Raw genomic sequence first — 19,904 nt, 5'->3', positions numbered from 1 at the left:
GTTTACAAATCTAGCAAGGTTGGTTCCCGGAGTATTCTTTCCCAAATCGATTTTGCTCTCAGGGAGAGCTGCTGCAACCATGTCGCAGTTGTGGGACATCCTGATCTGTGTACGTTTCATTGTTATATATTCCGGATTTCCTTCTCATATCTACCAAAAGGATGTTTGTTCAGTTATGAGTGATGCAGTCTATCTGTTTTTTACATGTGGCCATACCGATATAATACGCGTATTTCCTGTCCCAGTCAATGGTTTCCCTTTTGATAGATGTGAGACCCTACACAGTTACACTTCACAGGACATAGATTAAGCTTAAGAATATCACAAAGAAATCCTAAACACCAAATATGGAAACACATACATACAGGATTTTTACAAAGTTGATTTTGATTTCTTTAGTGTGAGTTTTAAGGATGGAATAGGCATCGGTGATTTTCAAATCGCGGACTTTCTTAAAGATTTGTTTTAATTTAAGATGCTCAGAACACATGCACAAATAACCTTGTTCTATGTTAAACAAACGTCGATACGAATATTTAATCAATTGGCAAAGTGTCCTAAGGCTTTTACTTGTCCTTGTAATTGTTCACTTGCCCCGAGACAGTTATCGCTCGCTGCAGTCTGAAATAATATCGAATCAATATCAGTTGAATGATTTCAGTGCTCAGTGTGACTAATTGTTGTTTGAGTTGAACATTGTTGTTTCTAAGGTTAAACAGTGCATTCCTATCGCCCAAGCTTTGTTTACAAATTATATCGGTTACATATGTGTTATTAAACCGAATGAAAAGAACGTCGTAAAATGTGAGATATATACTAGTATACTAATCTTCCTGCTATATCTATCTATGAAGGACAACATTTTTGCGATAATATCCTTCATTGATCAGCTGTATGGGACAATACCAGGACGCAACAGCATGAATCTTAACATTAACATCTTTAATAGTGATGAACTTGTTTTACTTTAAAACTTATATAAAATATATCACAAAAGAGCTCACTGTCTCAGCTAAGATTTGTGTCGATAACGTTGCGATAAGTTAGGTATCGCTCTCATTGCAGTCGTATGTTTAGTTGTAAGTCGCTAAGATTTGTCTCAGCTAAGACAGCTTCGTGAATAGGCCGTCTGTTACGTATGCATAGCTGTGTTTAGTTTTAACCCGTTAAGACAATGATAAATGGGATGTAAGTTTTTGTTAAAATTGTCATGAAATGTGTTATTACAAGTCTGAAATGTATCTTCTTTGTCGGTTTCCAGCTTGACCTAATATGCCAACTGCGTGTGTGAGGTCGGCAGTGTCAGTTTCAAGTTCCTGCACAATTGTGCTGTTTCGTTAAGCCCGTTACTTACGTCTACATTATCAGCACCAGTAACTTTGTGACTGGATTAATGTTACATGGATGAGTATGTTTAATAAAGGTGATCTGGTTTATAGGGGAAAGTATTACAGCACTATTAAATACAGTCAACGCCAGAGAACAACTAATGTCGAGAATCAATTGGGCGCAAAGTCAAATTAGCGGTGAAAATTGTATAAATGGATCACTGAAAATCAGTGATGACACCAGGTGTTCGCGAAAAGTATGTCCTTCCCTACCAATAGCATTTTAACTACTGTAAACTACGGTTATAACGAACACGCTTAAAACGAACTGACGGATATAACGAACTATTTTTTGGTTCTGTCTATTTGCTGTTTATATTCCTTACATTTGCTTATAACGAACTACGGTTATAACGAACTAAAATTAGTGGTCCCTTTGAGTTCGTTATAACCGTAGTTTACTGTAATTTTATGATTTGTTTTCAGCTAAATACCAACTTATTTGCCAGGATTTGTTAACATTGTCGTTGTAGCACTTGTATGTTAATCCTGTGGTTAAAAAATGCACCCCTCATTTTAAACAACAACCCAAAACCTGTATACTAGTCCTGCACCATCACCGTGGAATATATTTATTTTATGAAAAAACAAATCTAGAAATGCATACAAAAGCAAGTCTAGCCAGCTCAAGCTAGCTCTATTCTGAAATCAGCAGAGGGAATTTTATTTAGTTTTAGAGTCAAGAAGGATATTGTGTAATATAAGATTTCAGAGACTAAATGTGAGTCTACCTGTATACGTGCTTGTGTAGTTATACAAATTTAAACTGAAACAAGTTTGTGTTGACTGCAGCTGCATCAGTGGAGTGCGCGGTGTCTGCTGGGACGATGTCTTTCACTGTTCACAAAGCTTCGCATCATATCGAGTTTCCCACGTCCTCAGAGAGATGGCGCCATAGGAAACATGTTTGTAAACTGACAAAAGTTTAAATTCATTTTGTTCACTGTTTGCTTTTGAAACTCTTCAAATCATGTTATCTGATTACGATGATCATGATTATAATAACTGGATCCGTTTCCAAAAAAAATAAAAATAAATTTCGTGAAACCTTTATGTCAAGTCCAATGGAGCCTAAGCGAACATAATCTCTTCATCCGATGTACTCAGTTGTGAGCGAGTGAATGTCTCTCGCAATATCAGCATCCCAGCATTATCGGGACAGGGAACACCAATGAGGGCTTCAAGCGCCCATCAAAGTAGGGAATCGAACCCGGTCTTCGCCGTAACAAGCGAACACTGTAACCACTAGGCCACCCATTCCGATATTAACGGGATAGAGATATAAAAGTTCATCCTTAAAACCCTAGATCCTCCTGTTTTATCAATTTCAAAATGCCTACGAAAGACTTTTTTCAAAAGTAATATTTTCTTGTACTTTTTACATATAACGTTTTGACAACGCCTTGTCACTCATACACGCGTCTGTGTTGTGTCATGCATGTACATTAATCTCTCATACAGTTTGCGTTTAAGGAGTATCAGGTGTCTTAAGCCAAATATTGTGTCTAGGTGTATGCATGCATCACAAACAAACACAGGAGGCAAGGATGCACAGACGCACAAACATACGGGAAGCTTTGACTGATGCAGCAGCCTTCTCAGCCCGTGCTCCCTGAGTCCCGCAAACTGTTGGGTAACGCGAGCTTCTAGACAAACAAAGCTCTTAGCCCCGCTTGTATAGCTCTAACCGATCTGTGTACACAGGGAGAATTAATACCTGCTTATGGATATCGCTGTCGCCTTATCCCAGATACAACAATAATTCTGTAAGTATTTATTTGCTGTGTATATTATAAAATTGTAAACGTTGATTTTACTAGTCACGGTGATCTGTTTATAAACAAACTTTTAAGACTGGTAAACGTGTTTAAATATGTAAACTTAGCGTTTGAAAAACGAGGGTTTGTGTTGGATACACGCACGTCCAGACACCACTAGCCTCACAGGACCGCATGCCACAACACTATATTCTGTATCGTGACAGTTTCATATCCCATGGTAGTTACAGTTCTTAAGAAAAACAAAGGCCTGGACCCGTGAAGATCAGGGGTAGAACACGTCGTCAGCAACAATGCTTGTCGTAAAAGGCGGTTATGCTTGTGGTAAGAGGCGACTAGCGGGATCGGGTGGTCAGGCTCGCTGACGTGGTTGATGTATGCGTATCTCAATTGCTTGGATCGATGTTCATGATGTCAATCACTGGATTGTCTGGTCCAGACTCGATTTTTTACAAACTGACGTCATATAGCTGGAATATTGCTGAGTGCGGCGTTAAAAAAACAGACAAACAAACAAACAAACTAATGGCCAATTCCCACATGTGTGAAGCATGTTCTGGTGCTATGATATTGCATGAAGATTGCTTAATGCGGCGTAAAACCCAACTCACTCACTGGTTCTTTAGCAGAACAAAATACAAGCCTCAAATACGAGCGACCAGTTTCGGTAGTTCTCTAGCCTCTATATACCTGGTATACTAAGAAATTGTCATGTGCGTGGCGACATTTGTGTTTTTCTTTAACGAACGCGTGTGCATGCATATTTTGAGTAATCCTATCCAGTTATATAAATATATTTTTTCTTCTCTATCATAAATCTTCAAGGAAGTTATCCGAAAATGTCCTTGTCTCAGCAGATGTTCCAGTTGTGCACAATTTGAAATAGTACTGGCGACGGTTGACGGGGGGAGGGGGGGGTGGGGTATTCTGACAGGAAATGAGACACACAAGTCTTGATAATATACAAGCAAACATACAGACGTTATTTATATAAAGTCAGAAAGTAATATACATTGTCTTATTTCTTTGGTGGCCGTTATTAATGTCAAGGATTGCGACAAGAAAGAGTCATAAACGCTAAAATATTTACATTTAAAATTTTGTTTCACAATATGTCAGAACATTTCTGCAACTAGTTTCTTTGTTAAATAGAATCTGTTGTATGAATATAACAACTAGACAACTGGAATAGTGTCCTCGGGCCTCGCGCTGGTCCCATGCTCAGTGAAACATTGTTTATATCTATAGCGGATACAGATTGGCCACAAAATAATAAAAAAATATACAGATGAAAAATATAAAACGACAACGCCAGAGAATAACCAGTCTCGATTATCCGAGGAACCACTGGGTGTAAAAGAGAAAAATAGCAAAATAGCTGAGGAAATTATAAGAATGGATCACTGAAAATCAGTGATGACTCCAGGTGTTCGCGAAAAGGATAACGAGCACACACACACACACACACACGCACGCACGCACGCACGCACGCGCTATATTTTAACGTGGTTTTAATGATAGTTGGCACAATGCAACAGAAATGAATGTGTAAAGGTAATTTTAAAACCAAATAATATTATACAATTTTCTCTTGTATTTGTAACACAATGACGTTTATAACACGCAAGAGTGACACCGAGATCCATGCTAACGTTATTATCAGCACATGTCATCCTGTATTCAGACATGCACGGGGAGAATAGAGGTCGAGACAATTATCGCTTGTCATGTGTCACAGATCATGTCTATTTCACTCCTGTGAAGGCTACAGAGAGCGACACCTCAACACACCAGTCAGACAAATTACAGCTTACAATGTCTACTGAGAAATCAATATCATAATTGCCAAGGTGCAAAAATCAGACAATTAAATATTGTGCTGCTTTAAATGACTGAACAGCTGAAACTTTCAGTCAGTATTATTTTTTAAGCTTTTTTCATTGTTGACGTATGCAGTGAAACCCTAACATGTGAAAGACAATGAGTAATAAATATCACAAGCTTCGCAACAAAATTGAATGAACAAATTAAATGCGATATTAACAAAATAGAAAGTTAGAGGCGGAGAACGTGAAATATTGAGGGTACGTTGTAGAGATATAAATAAAAGACATGTAGCCTTTAAACGTCTTAAAAAATAATGTAAACATTGGTAGCCTTTAAACGCCACACAGAAAAAGGTTTTCATCTTAATATTTGATGTGCTTATTTTCCATTATCAATATGTATATACATTCCTAATTCCCAATTCGTCGTTTACAGAGAATGCACATGCCTGCGTTTCGTTGTTTAGGTACATTTTAAATTGTCTGTCCATTCTGTCCTGATTTAAGATATGATCTTTAAATTAAATTAATTTAATTTGAACCTCTTTTTTCTTCTGTGGGACCCATTGGTAAACTAAGCTACCTCATGGTAAATGACCTATATTCCCATCCTTTAGCCGCATCTATTATCCTGTGTGCAGACGCAGATCTACTTCTTCATAAATACTTTCACTGAAACCAAATTAATTAATCCTCAAGTTTAAACTATCCCTTTCATACAATTTTAACTATTTATGTTTTATTAAATATATTTTTTTATTTCATGCCACTTTGTGTTTCATAACCCTTTTAAGCTGGACTTTGCTATTTTGAAAATTGTTATAACTGTGTTTTAGAATATTTTATAATAATTATTGCAATTTTCTTCTTCTTTTTCTTCATAAAATAAATAAATAAGGATACCTGTCATGAACATTATTATTAAGATAATTTTGAAATACTATACTTATGTTAAAAGAATAAACAAAAACATCTCGTTTACATAGGCATATTTTGGGGGGTGAGATTCTGATGAATTATTTCTCAGTAAACTTACCAACGATGGTATTTTGGATGTCGCTACTTCACTACAATGCTTATGTTACAGTGCGTAACTACCAACATATTTCTCCATGGAAAGTCAGTTTTACTGTCAAGCCATTATATTGTCTGGTGCCAAACTTACAAAATTTCATTGGCGTACGTAAGGGAAACAACGCTGTTATTTAAAAGACATGCGGTTAAATCATAATGTGAATTTATACCAGTTTAACGTACAAACGAGATTTTATCCCACATGGTTGTTGACTTCTCCAGTGATTCTCTGACCATCTGACTTTGAACGATCCTTTTATCATAAACAATGTGGGCTTTTAGAATATCACAACACAAATACAGTGATTCATGGCACGGTGTTTGAAACGTTAAACCCATTTGTATTAGAATATGTAAACATCTGAAAAAGATGCTTTTTACATAAATACTTGACATTATTTGTTGTTTTTGTAAACTTTCAATTAACTATTTAGGAAAGATTAAAATATTACACCCGTCATACAAATGTTTGAAAAAAGTCCCAGTGTTTGAAGAAGAGAATCGTACTGAAGGTATGAAAGTGTATGCGTTGCTCCAAGTGTATCTTTAAATACAGGACCCAGTCACACAATGTTATTATCGAGTGAGTGAGTATGGTTTTACGCCACTTTTAACAATATTCCAGCAATATCACGGCGGGGGACACCAGAAATGGGCTTCACACATTGTACCCACGTCGGGAATCGAACCCGGGTCTTCGGCGTGACGAGCGAACGCTTCAACCACCAGGCTACCCCACCGCCCCAACTATTAGTATCAATCTAATGGTACGTTTGTACTGACACGTACTTTACAGATGGAGCATAATATGTTTGTTGTTTGTTGTTTAACTCGGCAATATTTCAGCACGTCACACAAGGAATAAATAACATTTTCCTAACATGTTAGTAACAAGGGACAAAGTACAAGGTAATACATTACATTACCGAATTACTTTCATGTGCAAAACTAACAAAACTTGTTTTACATCGAGAGTTATTCAGAAATTGTGGACATGTGATGTTTATTTGAACACGACATTACGTGTATTTAAAATGTATGCTATATTCCTTTTATTTAACTGTTAGTATCTTCAAAGTGAAACAAAATATTCAGAATGTATGTATGTATGTATGTGTTTGTGTGTGTGTGTGTGTGTGTGTGTGTGTGTGTGTGTGTGTGTGTGTGTGTGATACAAAATTGAAGAATATAATTAACAATAGCATCGTGTCAATATTCTTCATTCAGTATATTTCTCGATGCGTCCAATTTGAGATAATTACAGTAATGCTAATACCGATATACATAGACGAAGCCAGAACCCCCATTACCTAAACTACTCATACCATAAATAATCATCCAGTGAATATCGTACTGTAATCAGCCACCTTGACAGGTGATATGATATCATTTACTCCCTTGGAATTTCAGTTGACGCTGTGCGGCAAGTCACGTGTCTTCCTGATGGCGTTGACATGTAGGGTTGGTATGCGGGATGGAGATAGGAAGTCTGACTTATGTAACGCCACATGTTTTGAATCGTTGCTTTGAAATTACCAAAAACTATTTAAGAAAAATTTAGTTACCAGAAAGACCATCATCAAATACCAAATATATCAAAATAGTAACTTGGCAAATTATTATTTTAAAAAGTAAACAAATAAATAATAACTCCCTTAAATGAAAACACATGTGTAAAAATAGTTGTTGCTCTGAATTCCTTTTTAAACTGACAATCAGATCAAACATAGATCATATAATTGGCACAATGTTCCCTTTTTTAAAAATAAAAAAAATGAAGCTATGCTCCGCATACCAATTTCAAAGAAAAATAATTATTATACTGTATTCGGCGACAGATACCTCGTCAATAATTAGTAATCATGTATTTTTTCGCGTGTCTAACTTTTTAATACCTGTACCTACTCATGAATAACACAGTCATGTTCACCTAATTGTATGTAAATATGTACGACCCACTCCCGCCCCCAGGTGATGATACCCCGTGCTGGGTGGCAAGTGTATTCTATCATTGTCAGTTTACCGACACGAGCTAATAATTAAAACACTTGCGGGCTCAAATTACACCCATTAAGCATTTAATCGTTGCTGGCAGGTCACTCTGTATGATTTAAGCTTAAACACCAAAACATGATCAACGTGTCAGTGTTGTCTCAATACCACCAGGGCAACATAAAGCCTATCACATCAACTTGAGGATATATACCAATCGCGATATGATAGTTGCTAAGCACGGGATTACCTCTGAACGCGTGCAGATTAAAACTGGTGTACATAACTACATAGTTCTACTTGAGGCGGGGCCAGCACTATCAATCAAAAGTCACGTGATATGACTTGAAATGGACAACTACGAATATGAGAATTTAGTCGGGACTCGACCTCCGAACTTAGAGGCGGATGACTCGATTAGCTGTCATATCGAGGGGCGAGATACGGTTTAAAATCTGCACGTAGTTACATTCTTACATGATAGGATAACATACCACATTGTTATCTCATCAAATAACACATTCTCCATCAACGCAATGCATTATACCCCCTCAGGGACAGACATACCAAATGTATTACAAATACGATTGAACAAATATACCTGAAGATGACATTTTACAAGTTCAGCAAATATAAATCACTTCGGATAACCCGGCTCGGTTTACGAAAGGGAGGTAATTATTGATGGGATAAATCAAAATAAAATTTCAGAGTTGTCTACCTTCCTTTACAAATATTTCACATCGGCGACTCCGAGTTTAAAATGTAACATAATACCCCACACAAGACAAAGGGGGATAGATGTTGTTCACACGCTCATGGTGAGAAGCGAAATATGTAGATATGCAAACCAAGATATCAGTTACTCATACGAGCAATTACAATACGCTAGACAGACTAATTATAGTGTTAATCACAACGGAGTCTCACTCAGCTCGGCATGAGGGCAAAGTTTGCCGGTATCTGACAGGTAGAATGTCGAAATGGGAGCGATAACATCTCCCACTGAATGCATAACCTTGTTGTGGATGGCGTCCAGTCACGACTACAGCACGTATCATATTCAACATTATGACGGCTTTTGAGGAACATACATTTTTAATGCTCCTGGCTTCTTAAAATTTCGAAAACGTGACTTAGCCCTATATGGACTGTATGTATAAGTTAATTATGGTGGAGTGATATACATTTCAGGGACGAATAACAGGTTAATTTTGCAGTTTAAAAAGATATTTTGTTTAAATATTCGAGTGTTTCTTCTTTTTTTTAAAGCATCACCGTTCCTATATAAGCGTCCTTGTGTTAGCGGAATTGTGAAATTATCATATATTGTTTATGTTTATTTTTTTATTATATAATGTGTTTTTTATTTGTTAATATTTGTTCGTATATTCTTGTTTAGTTAGTTAGTGTCTGTTCAGCGACATTTTTATCGAATGTTTACTTGTTACCTTTCATGTGTAAACACTTCTACACTATCATGAGAAAACACTTGCACTGAGGTTAGATATGTTTTTCCATGTTTCACAGCTCACAGCGTTGATAATGAGAAATTAAACAAACCCTCGTGCCTGCACTACCAAACCAGGCACGCGCCGAACTGGTCTAAATTACTCTAAGAGTGCCGTTATGTCCATAGCATATTGTTTACATCGGGCTTTCATTCAATTCGCGCTGTCCGCATAGCCAATCAGCAGCGCGGGCCAAGTCACATGACACACAGCACACAATACTTACACATGTGGTGTAAGAGCAGGCTTAGTGTAGTGGAGTTCACGTTGTATTGATGTTTCAGGTAGAATGCCCTCGCGTCGTGACTAACTGACCAGCCGTGACACAGACCAAGGATGTTTACTAAACAGGACGTCGGCTAAATGGAGCCTCCTTCGACGTTGGTGTAGTCGTGGGAAGGCTAGAAGACGAAGGCGGATGAATGAAGGAACGATGGATGGACCATCGGAGGGGTGCAATTTAACCCCGTGTTATTCCTGGATATGTTTGTGTTTCCTTGTCTGAGAGTGAGACGAAGTGCGTTGCTGGTCATTATGAGTCTTGGAGGGTTCCTGATAGTCTGTGCTTACCTCCTCGCCCTGTCTGTCCTTTATGTGGTGCCTCTGTCCGACTCGCTCGTCGTCAGCGAGAGATCCTCTTCCTCCGACCTCTCCGCCCTGGGGGACAAACTTCAAGACGAGGAATTTAGTGACAAAACTCAGGATTTACCTTCAATGCTTGTCTCAAGACATAACAGAGTACTTCAAAATTCACATGCTCAAGAAATATTGGAGCGAGGCGGGAAGGTTATTAGCGGGAGGAACAAGCCAGGCTTACGAGTGAATACAGAAAACAACTTTGTGAGCAAACGATCCAAGATGGATAATCGGTTGACAAATACCGCGAGTACGATTTATCTGGACGAGGAGTGGAGTGATTCTGGGAGAGGGGAGGAGGAGGAGGAGGAATATGAGGTGTTCCAGGAGGGGAATCAGGTCAAGAAAAAGGACAGCACAGAATCAACAGGACTCGCAAGGGTACAAGAAAATGCCACAAAGAAATTACCCGAGGCACTAATTATTGGCGTGAAGAAAGGAGGAACAAGAGCCTTATTGGAGTTCCTTAGGATCCACCCTGATGTTCGTGCTCCTGGACCCGAACCCCACTTCTTTGATAGACACTACAATAAGGGACTTCAGTGGTACAGGTAAGAGTGATAATTATTCTAAATTATACCCCCTCTTGCAGTCTCGCCCTACTTTCCTTACAATACTCATATATAGAGCCTGTTACCTTGAGGCACATTTCCAGTCATACAAATTACTACTTATTTGGCGTCACTGCTGTCAGGTTGATATTATCGGCTTTAGTACGCTGTGGATAAAATCTCGTCTGCTTCTTCCCACGTGAGAACGTTAGCAGACGACATTATATAGGAGCAGACGACATTTCATCTTTACAATTGATTGACGAGGACTAACGACAGTGAGGTTGTTTGCCAAGTCGCCACATCACTGAGAAACACAGATAACACTTGTACTTTGCCACAGCGGACTTTTGAATAGATAACATGTCACATTGTCGCTGTTTGATTTCATTTCACCCTGTCAAATATCAAACACAGCACGAGTAGATTTATAGACATTTGCCGATACTGCCTCGCTGGGGTTTACAAGTTTACAACAAAGCTGATATTTCATTCGGTCTGTTAGCGTCCGTTAGACGTTTTTTAGACGACAGAGTCTTGTGTTGTCTATTTCGCGTGTTTCACGTCCGCCTCGGGGATACTCAAGTAGCGTTGCTCAAGCTGTCGCTAATTGGGCAAGGCAGGACTCTTGATATTTTGCGAGTCGAAGAAATTGACATATTCAAACCGACTTCCCGGGGTGTCAAGAAGCTCTCCAATTTGATAAACAGTGTTTGAAACACGATGCTGAACTGGCTACTTTTTTTCTCAGAAAAATTCGCCAAAACGAAATTTTGCTCTCTCGTCTGAGTCTCAGCATTTGTTGTGTCGAAAGATGCACCAGTGATGAAGTGATGGTTGCGTATTTATTCTGAGGGTTGAGACGAGGTTTTAAATACTGCACCAGTCGACTCAGCCAGTTCAAACCCAGAGTCCGGGCCAGATCGAAGGCGACAACACATGTTATACCTTGTTCCTTGTCAGATACACACAAAGCTTCGGTCGCTTAACCTAAAAGGCTAATAACGGCGAGGACAAACGCCGGGTGTAGCTTATGTTTATCCGTGTTGTGTTGAGGCGAGGTTATTGACACTGCGTCCCATGTTGGCTGACTGTGTGTGCCCGGCATTCCAAGGGAATTGGACGAGGGGAAAGTTTAAATGTATATCACTGGATGAGGGGAAATTAAAGTTTAATGTATATCACTGGACGAGGGTAAAGTTTAAATGTAGATAACTGGACTAGGGAAAGGTATAAATGTAGATAACTGGACGAGGGGAAAGTATGAATGGTAGATAACTGGACGAGGGGAAAGTATAAATGTAGATAACTGGACGAGGGGAAAGTATAAATTGTAGATAACTGGACGAGGGGAAAGTATAAACGGTAGATAACTGGACGAGGGGAAAGTATAAATGGTAGATAACTGGACAAGGGAAAAGTATAAATGTAGATAACTGTACGAGGGGAAAGTATAAATGGTAGATAACTGGACAAGGGGAAAGTATTAATGTAGATGCCTAGACGAGGGGAAAGTATTAATGTAGATAACTGGACGAGGAAAAGTTTTTGTGCTGGACTGGACGACTGGAAATTGTAAATGTAGATGTCTGGACTCGGGAAAGTTTAAATGTTAATAACTCGACTAGGGGAAAGGTTAAATGTAGATGCCTAGAAGAGGGGAAAGTATAAATGTAGATAACTGGACGAGGGGGAAGTTTAAATATAGTTAACTGGACAATACTATTGTAATATATTCACATGTGTTTGAAAGTAAGTAAATGATAATATATTTCTTTAGGGTTCGAAAATCAGAAATGTTTCTTTCATTGTTAAAATGTAATTACTTCCATCTCATTGTTCCGTCGGCGTTGTAACGCTGTGTGGAGATAGCGGCTCGAGTGGGACAAGTCGGATCAATACCCAGAGAAAGTTAAAATCAAGAGAGAGAGAGAGAGAGAATGAGAGAGAGAGAGAGAGAGAAAGAGAGAGAGAGAGAGAGAGAGAGAGAGAGAGAGAGAGAGAGAGAGAGAGAGAGAGAGAGAGAGTTATAATATCAGTGATTGCCGAATACACCAACAACGCTAGTCGTTGTGTTTATCATGGTTTTGCTAAAAGAGCTTTTATTATGCGAACTGTAACAAGTGTTGTTTTACAGACAAACTGAGGCCATGTTTTTCAATGGCAGTATCAGGTATCTACTCCTCTCAAGGTGTATGATATTCTACGTACTGGTACTTCTCATATACTATTTGTATAACGTTATGCATGGATATATAGTAGAGGGGTGATTTAGTATCTTCCTGCCTGGCTGGACAGAGACGTATAGGTGTAGATCTCTTGCCTGTGGACGTTACTTTGGGACGTCTTTACCTAACCTACCTAGCATTTTATACGATTTTTCAAACTGGATTAAAGCGTGCATGGTCGTTGTCGGAGTATTGATATCCTGATGGAGACTCTCACAGAAATGACACCGTCGTCACTGTAACAGCGGGAGCTAATTTGTTGTACTTCACAACTAAGTATTAATATATTCATGGTTTCTGTAAATACGTTTTTGTCATCAAACAAACAAGCTTTCTGTCGATATAGATAAACGCCAACAACATGCACTAGACCAAACAGCGAAACGCACGATATCCTCTGCTGAAATTATTGAATATCAAATTTGTTTAAATGGGACATATCGACGAACATTTCCTTCTGAAGATTTAGTTACCATGTAATATTGATATTTATTTCATGTTCTACTTTCTAATGTTTCTTGTATCTTCCCTTGTCACGTATTAATGGAATGTCAGAGCAGTGAAAAGTGTTATCTCAAGTATGGTAAGCAATGATGTCTTTCTACCAACGAGTCACGACATACATACATGTATATATAATGAGTGGTAACGTGTCAAATGTGCTACGGTATGTTGTTAATCCCCATGTAGTGATATGTGACCCATACCCGTACTGTAGGAATAAGGTGAAACAAACATGGTATACCTGGGTTGTGGGACTAACCTGTAAATATAGCCATACCTGCCCATGTTGGAATAACGTGAAACCTGGTCATTCTTGCCCTTTGTAATGACTTGAAACCTGGTCATTCTTGCCCTGTTGGAATAACGTGAAACATGGTCATTCTTGCCCCGTTGGAATGACGTGAAACATTGTCATTCTTGCCCTGTTGGAATGAAGTGAAACATGGTCATTCTTGCCCCGTTGGAATGAAGTGAAATATGGTCATTCCTGCCATGTTGGAATGACGTGAAACATGGTCATTCTTGCCCTGTTGGAATGAAGTGAAACATGGTCATTCTTGCCCTATTGGAATGACGTGAAACATGGTCATTCTTGCCCCGTTGGAATGAAGTGAAACATGGTCATTCCTGCCATGTTGGAATGACGTGAAACATGGTCATTCTTGCCCTATTGGAATAACGGGAAACATGGTCATTCTTGCCCTGTTGGAATGACGTGAAACATGGTCAATCTTTCCCTGTTGGAATAACGTGAAACATGGTCATTCTTGCCCCGTTGGAATGACGTGAAACATGGTCATTCTTGCCCTGTTGGAATGACGTGAAACATGGTCAATCTTTCCCTGTTGGAATAACGTGAAACATGGTCATTCTTGCCCCGTTGGAATGACGTGAAACATGGTCATTCTTGCCCTGTTGGAATGACGTGAAACATGGTCATTCTTGCCCTGTTGGAATGAAGTGAAACATGGTCATTCTTGCCCTGTTGGAATAACGTGAAACATGGTCATTCTTGCCCTGTTGGAATGACGTGTAACATGGTCATTCCTGCCCTGTTGGAATGACGTGAAACATGGTCATTCTTGCCCTGTTGGAATAACGTAAATAAAGCGACAAAAACCCCTTTCATATCCAATAGAAATCTCTGCATATAGCATTCTTGCCCTATGGGACTAACTTGTAAACATGGTCATACGTTTCCTGTGGAACATACCTATAAATTGGTCATACCTGTCTTGTGGGAACAACCAGTAAATTTGGTCATACCTGTCATCTGGGAATAACCCGTAAATATGATCATACCTGCACTCTGGGACGAACCTGTAAATATTGGCATACCTGCCTGGTGGGACACCTGTAAATGTGGTCATACTTACCCTGTGGGACGAACCTGTAAATATAATCATACCTGCCCGGTGAGACCTACTTGTAAATATGGGAAATATTCTCGGTCGCAGCTGCCTCAAAAAGAAGGGCTGAATACTTTCTATATCGAGTTGCCTGTAACAGGTTAATGCTATCGAAGTAGCTGCATTGCTGGGGAGTTTGAAATTGCAGACAAATACTTTGTTTCCACACTGCCTCGTTGAGTGGAGAAACTATTCCAAGGCAGCGTCTAGTCCCGGTTACATATCTTACATTTCCCACCAGCAGCATCTTACATTTCCCAACAGCAGCGATTAGTTCAACCGCTTTTTAATCACGTCATTGTGTGGATGTTTATGCATTCTGGTCGACGTGGTTCAGATAATTAATATTTATCGCATGTTCGAGGTATTTTATTACATGGTGACACTTTTGCAAAGTTTTGCCGTAATGTAAGATATTATTCATTGTGAAGAACGTCCAGAAATAACTGTCTCAATGGATTGTTGTTCAGCGGCGGGAGCATTGACGTGAATGTCGGAATGAAATGACAAGGCTAATACTCTCTGATTGTATAAAGAGTCAGCGGACAAGATACACGGCGTCTTCCATAACAAACCCTAGGCCAACAAAACTGAATGTGTTCACGTCTGTTGATGTTCGATGCCATAATGCCAGCAATACTTACACGACGAGCTTAACCCCACAAAGAAAAGAGTTCCAAGCATTTTCACATTTTGTAGCCGAGGATCGGGCAAAACATGTGAGTGTATTCCTTCTTTACATCTTAAAGACGTATTGCAGAAACCTCAAGTCGCGAAGGCCAATCAGGAATATTAATACTTGTGCTAGTAATGTCCTTTGCTATAAGTGTCCGAAAATCATAAACCCTAGCGAGAATTCCTAACAGGATATCATCACAGCGGGTTATTCACAGATATATCCCTACAGTGGTTCCCATACAGATTGTACGTACAGCGGTATCCCCAAAGATATATCCCCACAAGCATCTGCAATATCTGACTGTTTGTACAGTGGTATCCCAAGAGATATATCCCTATTGTGGTATCCCTACATCGGTATCCATAAATATAGGTCCCGACAATGGTATCTCTTCAGCGGTATCCCTACAGATATATTCTTTCAGCGGTATCCCAAGAGATATATCCCTAATGTGGTATCCCTACAGATATATTCCTTCAACGGTATCCCATCAGATATATTCTCAGTTGTATCCCTACTGATACATCCCTATTGTGGTATCCCTACAGATATATCCCTATTGTGGTATCCCTACAGATATATCCCTACACCGGTATCAATACAAATATGTCCCGACCAAGGGATCCCTAAAGATATATCCCTAAATGCACCCGGCACAGGTATCCCCACAAAGGTTCTCTACAGCGGTATCCCTATATCCGGCGCATGTTCCTTAGCTCCTGGCTATCAGTAGATTTTAATCTACCTCATGTGGTGTCCATCATGTATGATGTAGAACCCCTTACACCTTGATGTAGTAGGTGTCTCAAGGGTAATATGCCCCCGCCCCAAGACAATGCCAGGAATCGCACACGTTGTAAAACATGGGCGTTGTGTAGCTGGGAATTTACGGGAGCAGAGGACGTGTTATAGGCGTAGTTTGTGAGGGGCATGTTCATTTTTGTGAATCTTGCCGAGTGCATTTCATCTGGCGTTGTTCCGGGATGGTAATTTAATTATCTCGAGTGCTATAGAGACAATGCACTTCCGGCGTTCCTGCCGAAAACCTTTCCCAATATATGTCGTAAAACTGTCAGTATAACACATAAGCTCGATTCCACCAATGTCGTAACAAGGGGGCCGCATCCTAGCTGTCATAAAAGGGTAATATTGCACAAGAGCTCAACAGGGCCGCACAACAAACCAATTTGTGTTCATGTTGATTCCCGCGGAGATTTCATGATCTATCAGACGCAAGCTTCAAACACGCTCAGGAACGATTTAAATCTCCAAAACATGATTTAGAATATAGAAGCGTCAGAAAGACAATCTACCAAGTGTATATGCTTCGATGCGTTATTTGTCTAATTGCTTGGCTCTCTCCCCCTCCCACGTCACCCCTCTCCCCCGTCGCGGTAAGCACATGTACATGGCTCCACACATGTTCCCGAGCTTTCAGACATGGCTTTCTGCAATCCCTCCGCTTTACACTTGTATTATCCTGACGAAGAGTGATTACACCGCCCGAACAAGCAGGTCTGCGATTCCGCCAACTTATGTAAAGTAATACCAGGGGAGGCCGTCTAGGAGGAACCGGTACCTTCTAACCAGCCTAGGTGAATTCAGACACGCGCCATCTGAGGCGTTACATAACACTGATAGTCTGACCACCATCGGCCAACGTGGTCTGTGGCAAGGAGGCTATATATTTGCTGCTTCGTTAACTCCTTCTGTCCCAACGTCAATAAACTGTCAGTGATACGACTTAAAGTCTTTGTTAGCAATCTCACTGATTACGCTTAGTGGAACAAAGTTAGTGGAAGTAGTGTATTTGATGGGCAACCAACGGACAAAAGATGGCCTCTTAGAACGCTGGCTCCGTGGTATGTTGATTATGATGGTTTGTTGGAGGATCATTTTGGCTTCTTAGGGATCACTCGAGGTTGATTTTAACCTAATTGACAATGTTTAGAGAGCAAACAAACTCGAGTCAAAGCATGCTGGGGTCGGGGACCAGGCGGAGGGACAGTGCAGCGGTGAGCGCGGAATGACGAGGCGGATAAAGAACATCAGATTGTTATCGATAGACGCCAGTAAAAATAGACCAAACATTCATTCTGCGGAGAAATCAGGTGTCTCATTAGCGTAACGTCACTGAGAAGATTCGTCACCACTCACATATTTCCGTGACATACAAAAAACATACGGCAACACTCGCCCATTTCCGTGACCATTCGGCTTGTCACGGAACGACACGAGTGTGACAAAAGGACTATTCGGCATGTCTCGGAATGACATGAGTTGGTCACGAATGTAATGATAATGAATTAGGAACTGGTTGTCTTCTTTGAGGAAAAGAGGATGTTTTGCTGTGTAGTTAAACCAGCGTTGTGCGTCTCTGAGAGGTTGGTATTCTTCCTCGCGTGTCAAGTACAGCCTGAATCTGATAAGAGCTACAAACTCTAATGAAACCTATATATACATTTTATACCTCAACACTGCGTTTATGTGCGATACAAGGATTTTTTAACCAACATGCACTGTGTAAACACATCTAGCCCACGGTGAACTGAATATTCAATGACAAAACATTAAAGGTTGAAAGACTATCTTTTATACTTGATAAGTTCCATATAACCCTTTTAAGAGAAACCTAATCTAGCCACCCCTCTCACGACTCTTACGAAGCACATTATTGTTGCAGCTTCTGTAATTTACACTATAAATATGGTTTATATCATGGTAAAGCTTACCCATGTCCACGATAGAATGTAGGGTGTAATTCACAAGCAGAACATTAGGGGGACACCTAGCGGGCCACGTGCCTCCCCAGGAAACGATGGCGGTGGGTAACACTGGATTTGACATCGGAAACAATCGGGACCAAGGTGGAATACATTATCGCTTTTCTCGGCGCGGAAATATTCGAGGGTCATTCCGGGACGCTACGAAGGCCAACTTGGTACAATTACTTAAATATGTTTTTGCAAACAGGATAGTTTATTTGGAGACTAAATGTACGTTGTGCTCACGCGTGATTATGCGAGAGTAGCATTCTGATGTCATGGTTGCAACTACACGTGGTTCTGTGACAGAATTCAAAAAAGTAGCATCCGTTGATGTGAGTTTCAAAAAATGAATAATGTTTTGTGAATTTATTATATATTCTCAACTAGTTTTGAATCGACTCTGTGATATTCTAGTTATTGTACTGTCGATCGTTGACAGCTTTTTATATTGTCTAAATATATGTATTATTAATGTACTTCTCGTCACGATATGGCTGAAATACTGCCGATGTGACGTTAAATCTTAACTCACTCACTCACTCATGGTTGCAACTACACGTGGTTCTGTGACAGAATTCAAATGGTAGCATCCGTTGATGGGAGTTTCAAAAAATGAATAATGTTTTGTGAATTTTTTATATATTCACATTGTCAGAAAGTCCAAATTTCTGTCCACAGTTTCAAAATACTCAGTTGATAAGATAATCGGATTATTTCGATACAAACCACATGTATATAAATGACAAACAAGTCGCAAGACATCTAGTGTCATTTTACCCAAGTTACTTTGTCCCCAATTTGCCGCTGTACACCAATCATTTAATGGGTACCCGGGAGGATGAAATTGAAGTTCATATACATATCTCTTATACAGAACCAAGAACATTATTTTTAGTAAAAAAATATCACTCCTACCCAATTCACATCCCCGCAGCCTGCCCGCATCCCCTTTCTAGCTCTAGCTCTAGGAATAAGAGACTTGACAGTTCTTTATTGCTCGCGGCTTCCTTTAATTAATTATTGTCATTTAACCTTATACATGACTATATTTCGGAGACTTTAGGTTAGCCAAGCGCCATCCAAGCAGCTTTGGTTTATTGGTCCCAAGGGAGCCAGCGTAACCCTTTCTTCATGAATGCTAATCCTTTGACAGGGTAATAATTGTGTAGCGCCATTATAGCGCAAAGTGAATATGCTTTGTAAAAAATATTTACCTATAGTTTCAAAGTTTGTTTTTTTATTTACACACTTAAATCATATGAGGGGTCGCCCTAGCAATGGATCCCCTCCTATGTACAGCCTTTACTGAAAAATGCCTAGTCTCAAAACCATTGTTTGAGAGCCTCTTTGGGGGAAGACGTGTCGTGACGTCATCAAGGCAACGTGACCTCGCGTTTCTAATTGAGAAATACGAGAAGGAGGTCATTCTCTGAGTAGGGAACCAACTCTAGCCCTAAGCCCAATTCTCCCCTTGAATATTCCTATGATGATAATAGCTCCCATGCCTCTAGCATTACCCAAATCTTTCACAATAACTTTTTTCCTATCTGCGAGCAGCTA

At 39.7% G+C, this 19,904-nt stretch overlaps 1 protein-coding gene across 1 annotated transcript in view; it reads left to right on the top strand.

The window, feature by feature from the left end:
• Positions 1-9,802: 9,802 nt before the first annotated feature.
• The window catches only part of LOC139468388 (heparan sulfate glucosamine 3-O-sulfotransferase 6-like), a 31,779-nt gene continuing 21,677 nt past the window's right edge, over positions 9,803-19,904 (top strand). The window contains exon 1 of the mRNA XM_071250331.1: positions 9,803-10,756. Within this exon, the coding sequence (XP_071106432.1) occupies positions 10,053-10,756 (704 nt within the window). The 5' untranslated portion in view covers positions 9,803-10,052. The remainder of the gene's footprint in view (positions 10,757-19,904) is intronic.

The sequence above is a fragment of the Haliotis cracherodii genome, unplaced genomic scaffold (assembly GCF_022045235.1).
Source record: "Haliotis cracherodii isolate W230 unplaced genomic scaffold, xgHalCrac1.p SCAF_2, whole genome shotgun sequence".
Classification (NCBI taxonomy): Eukaryota; Metazoa; Mollusca; class Gastropoda; order Lepetellida; family Haliotidae; genus Haliotis; species Haliotis cracherodii.
Note: the sequence above shows the minus strand (reverse complement) of the source record. Positions and strands in the feature narration are given on the sequence as shown.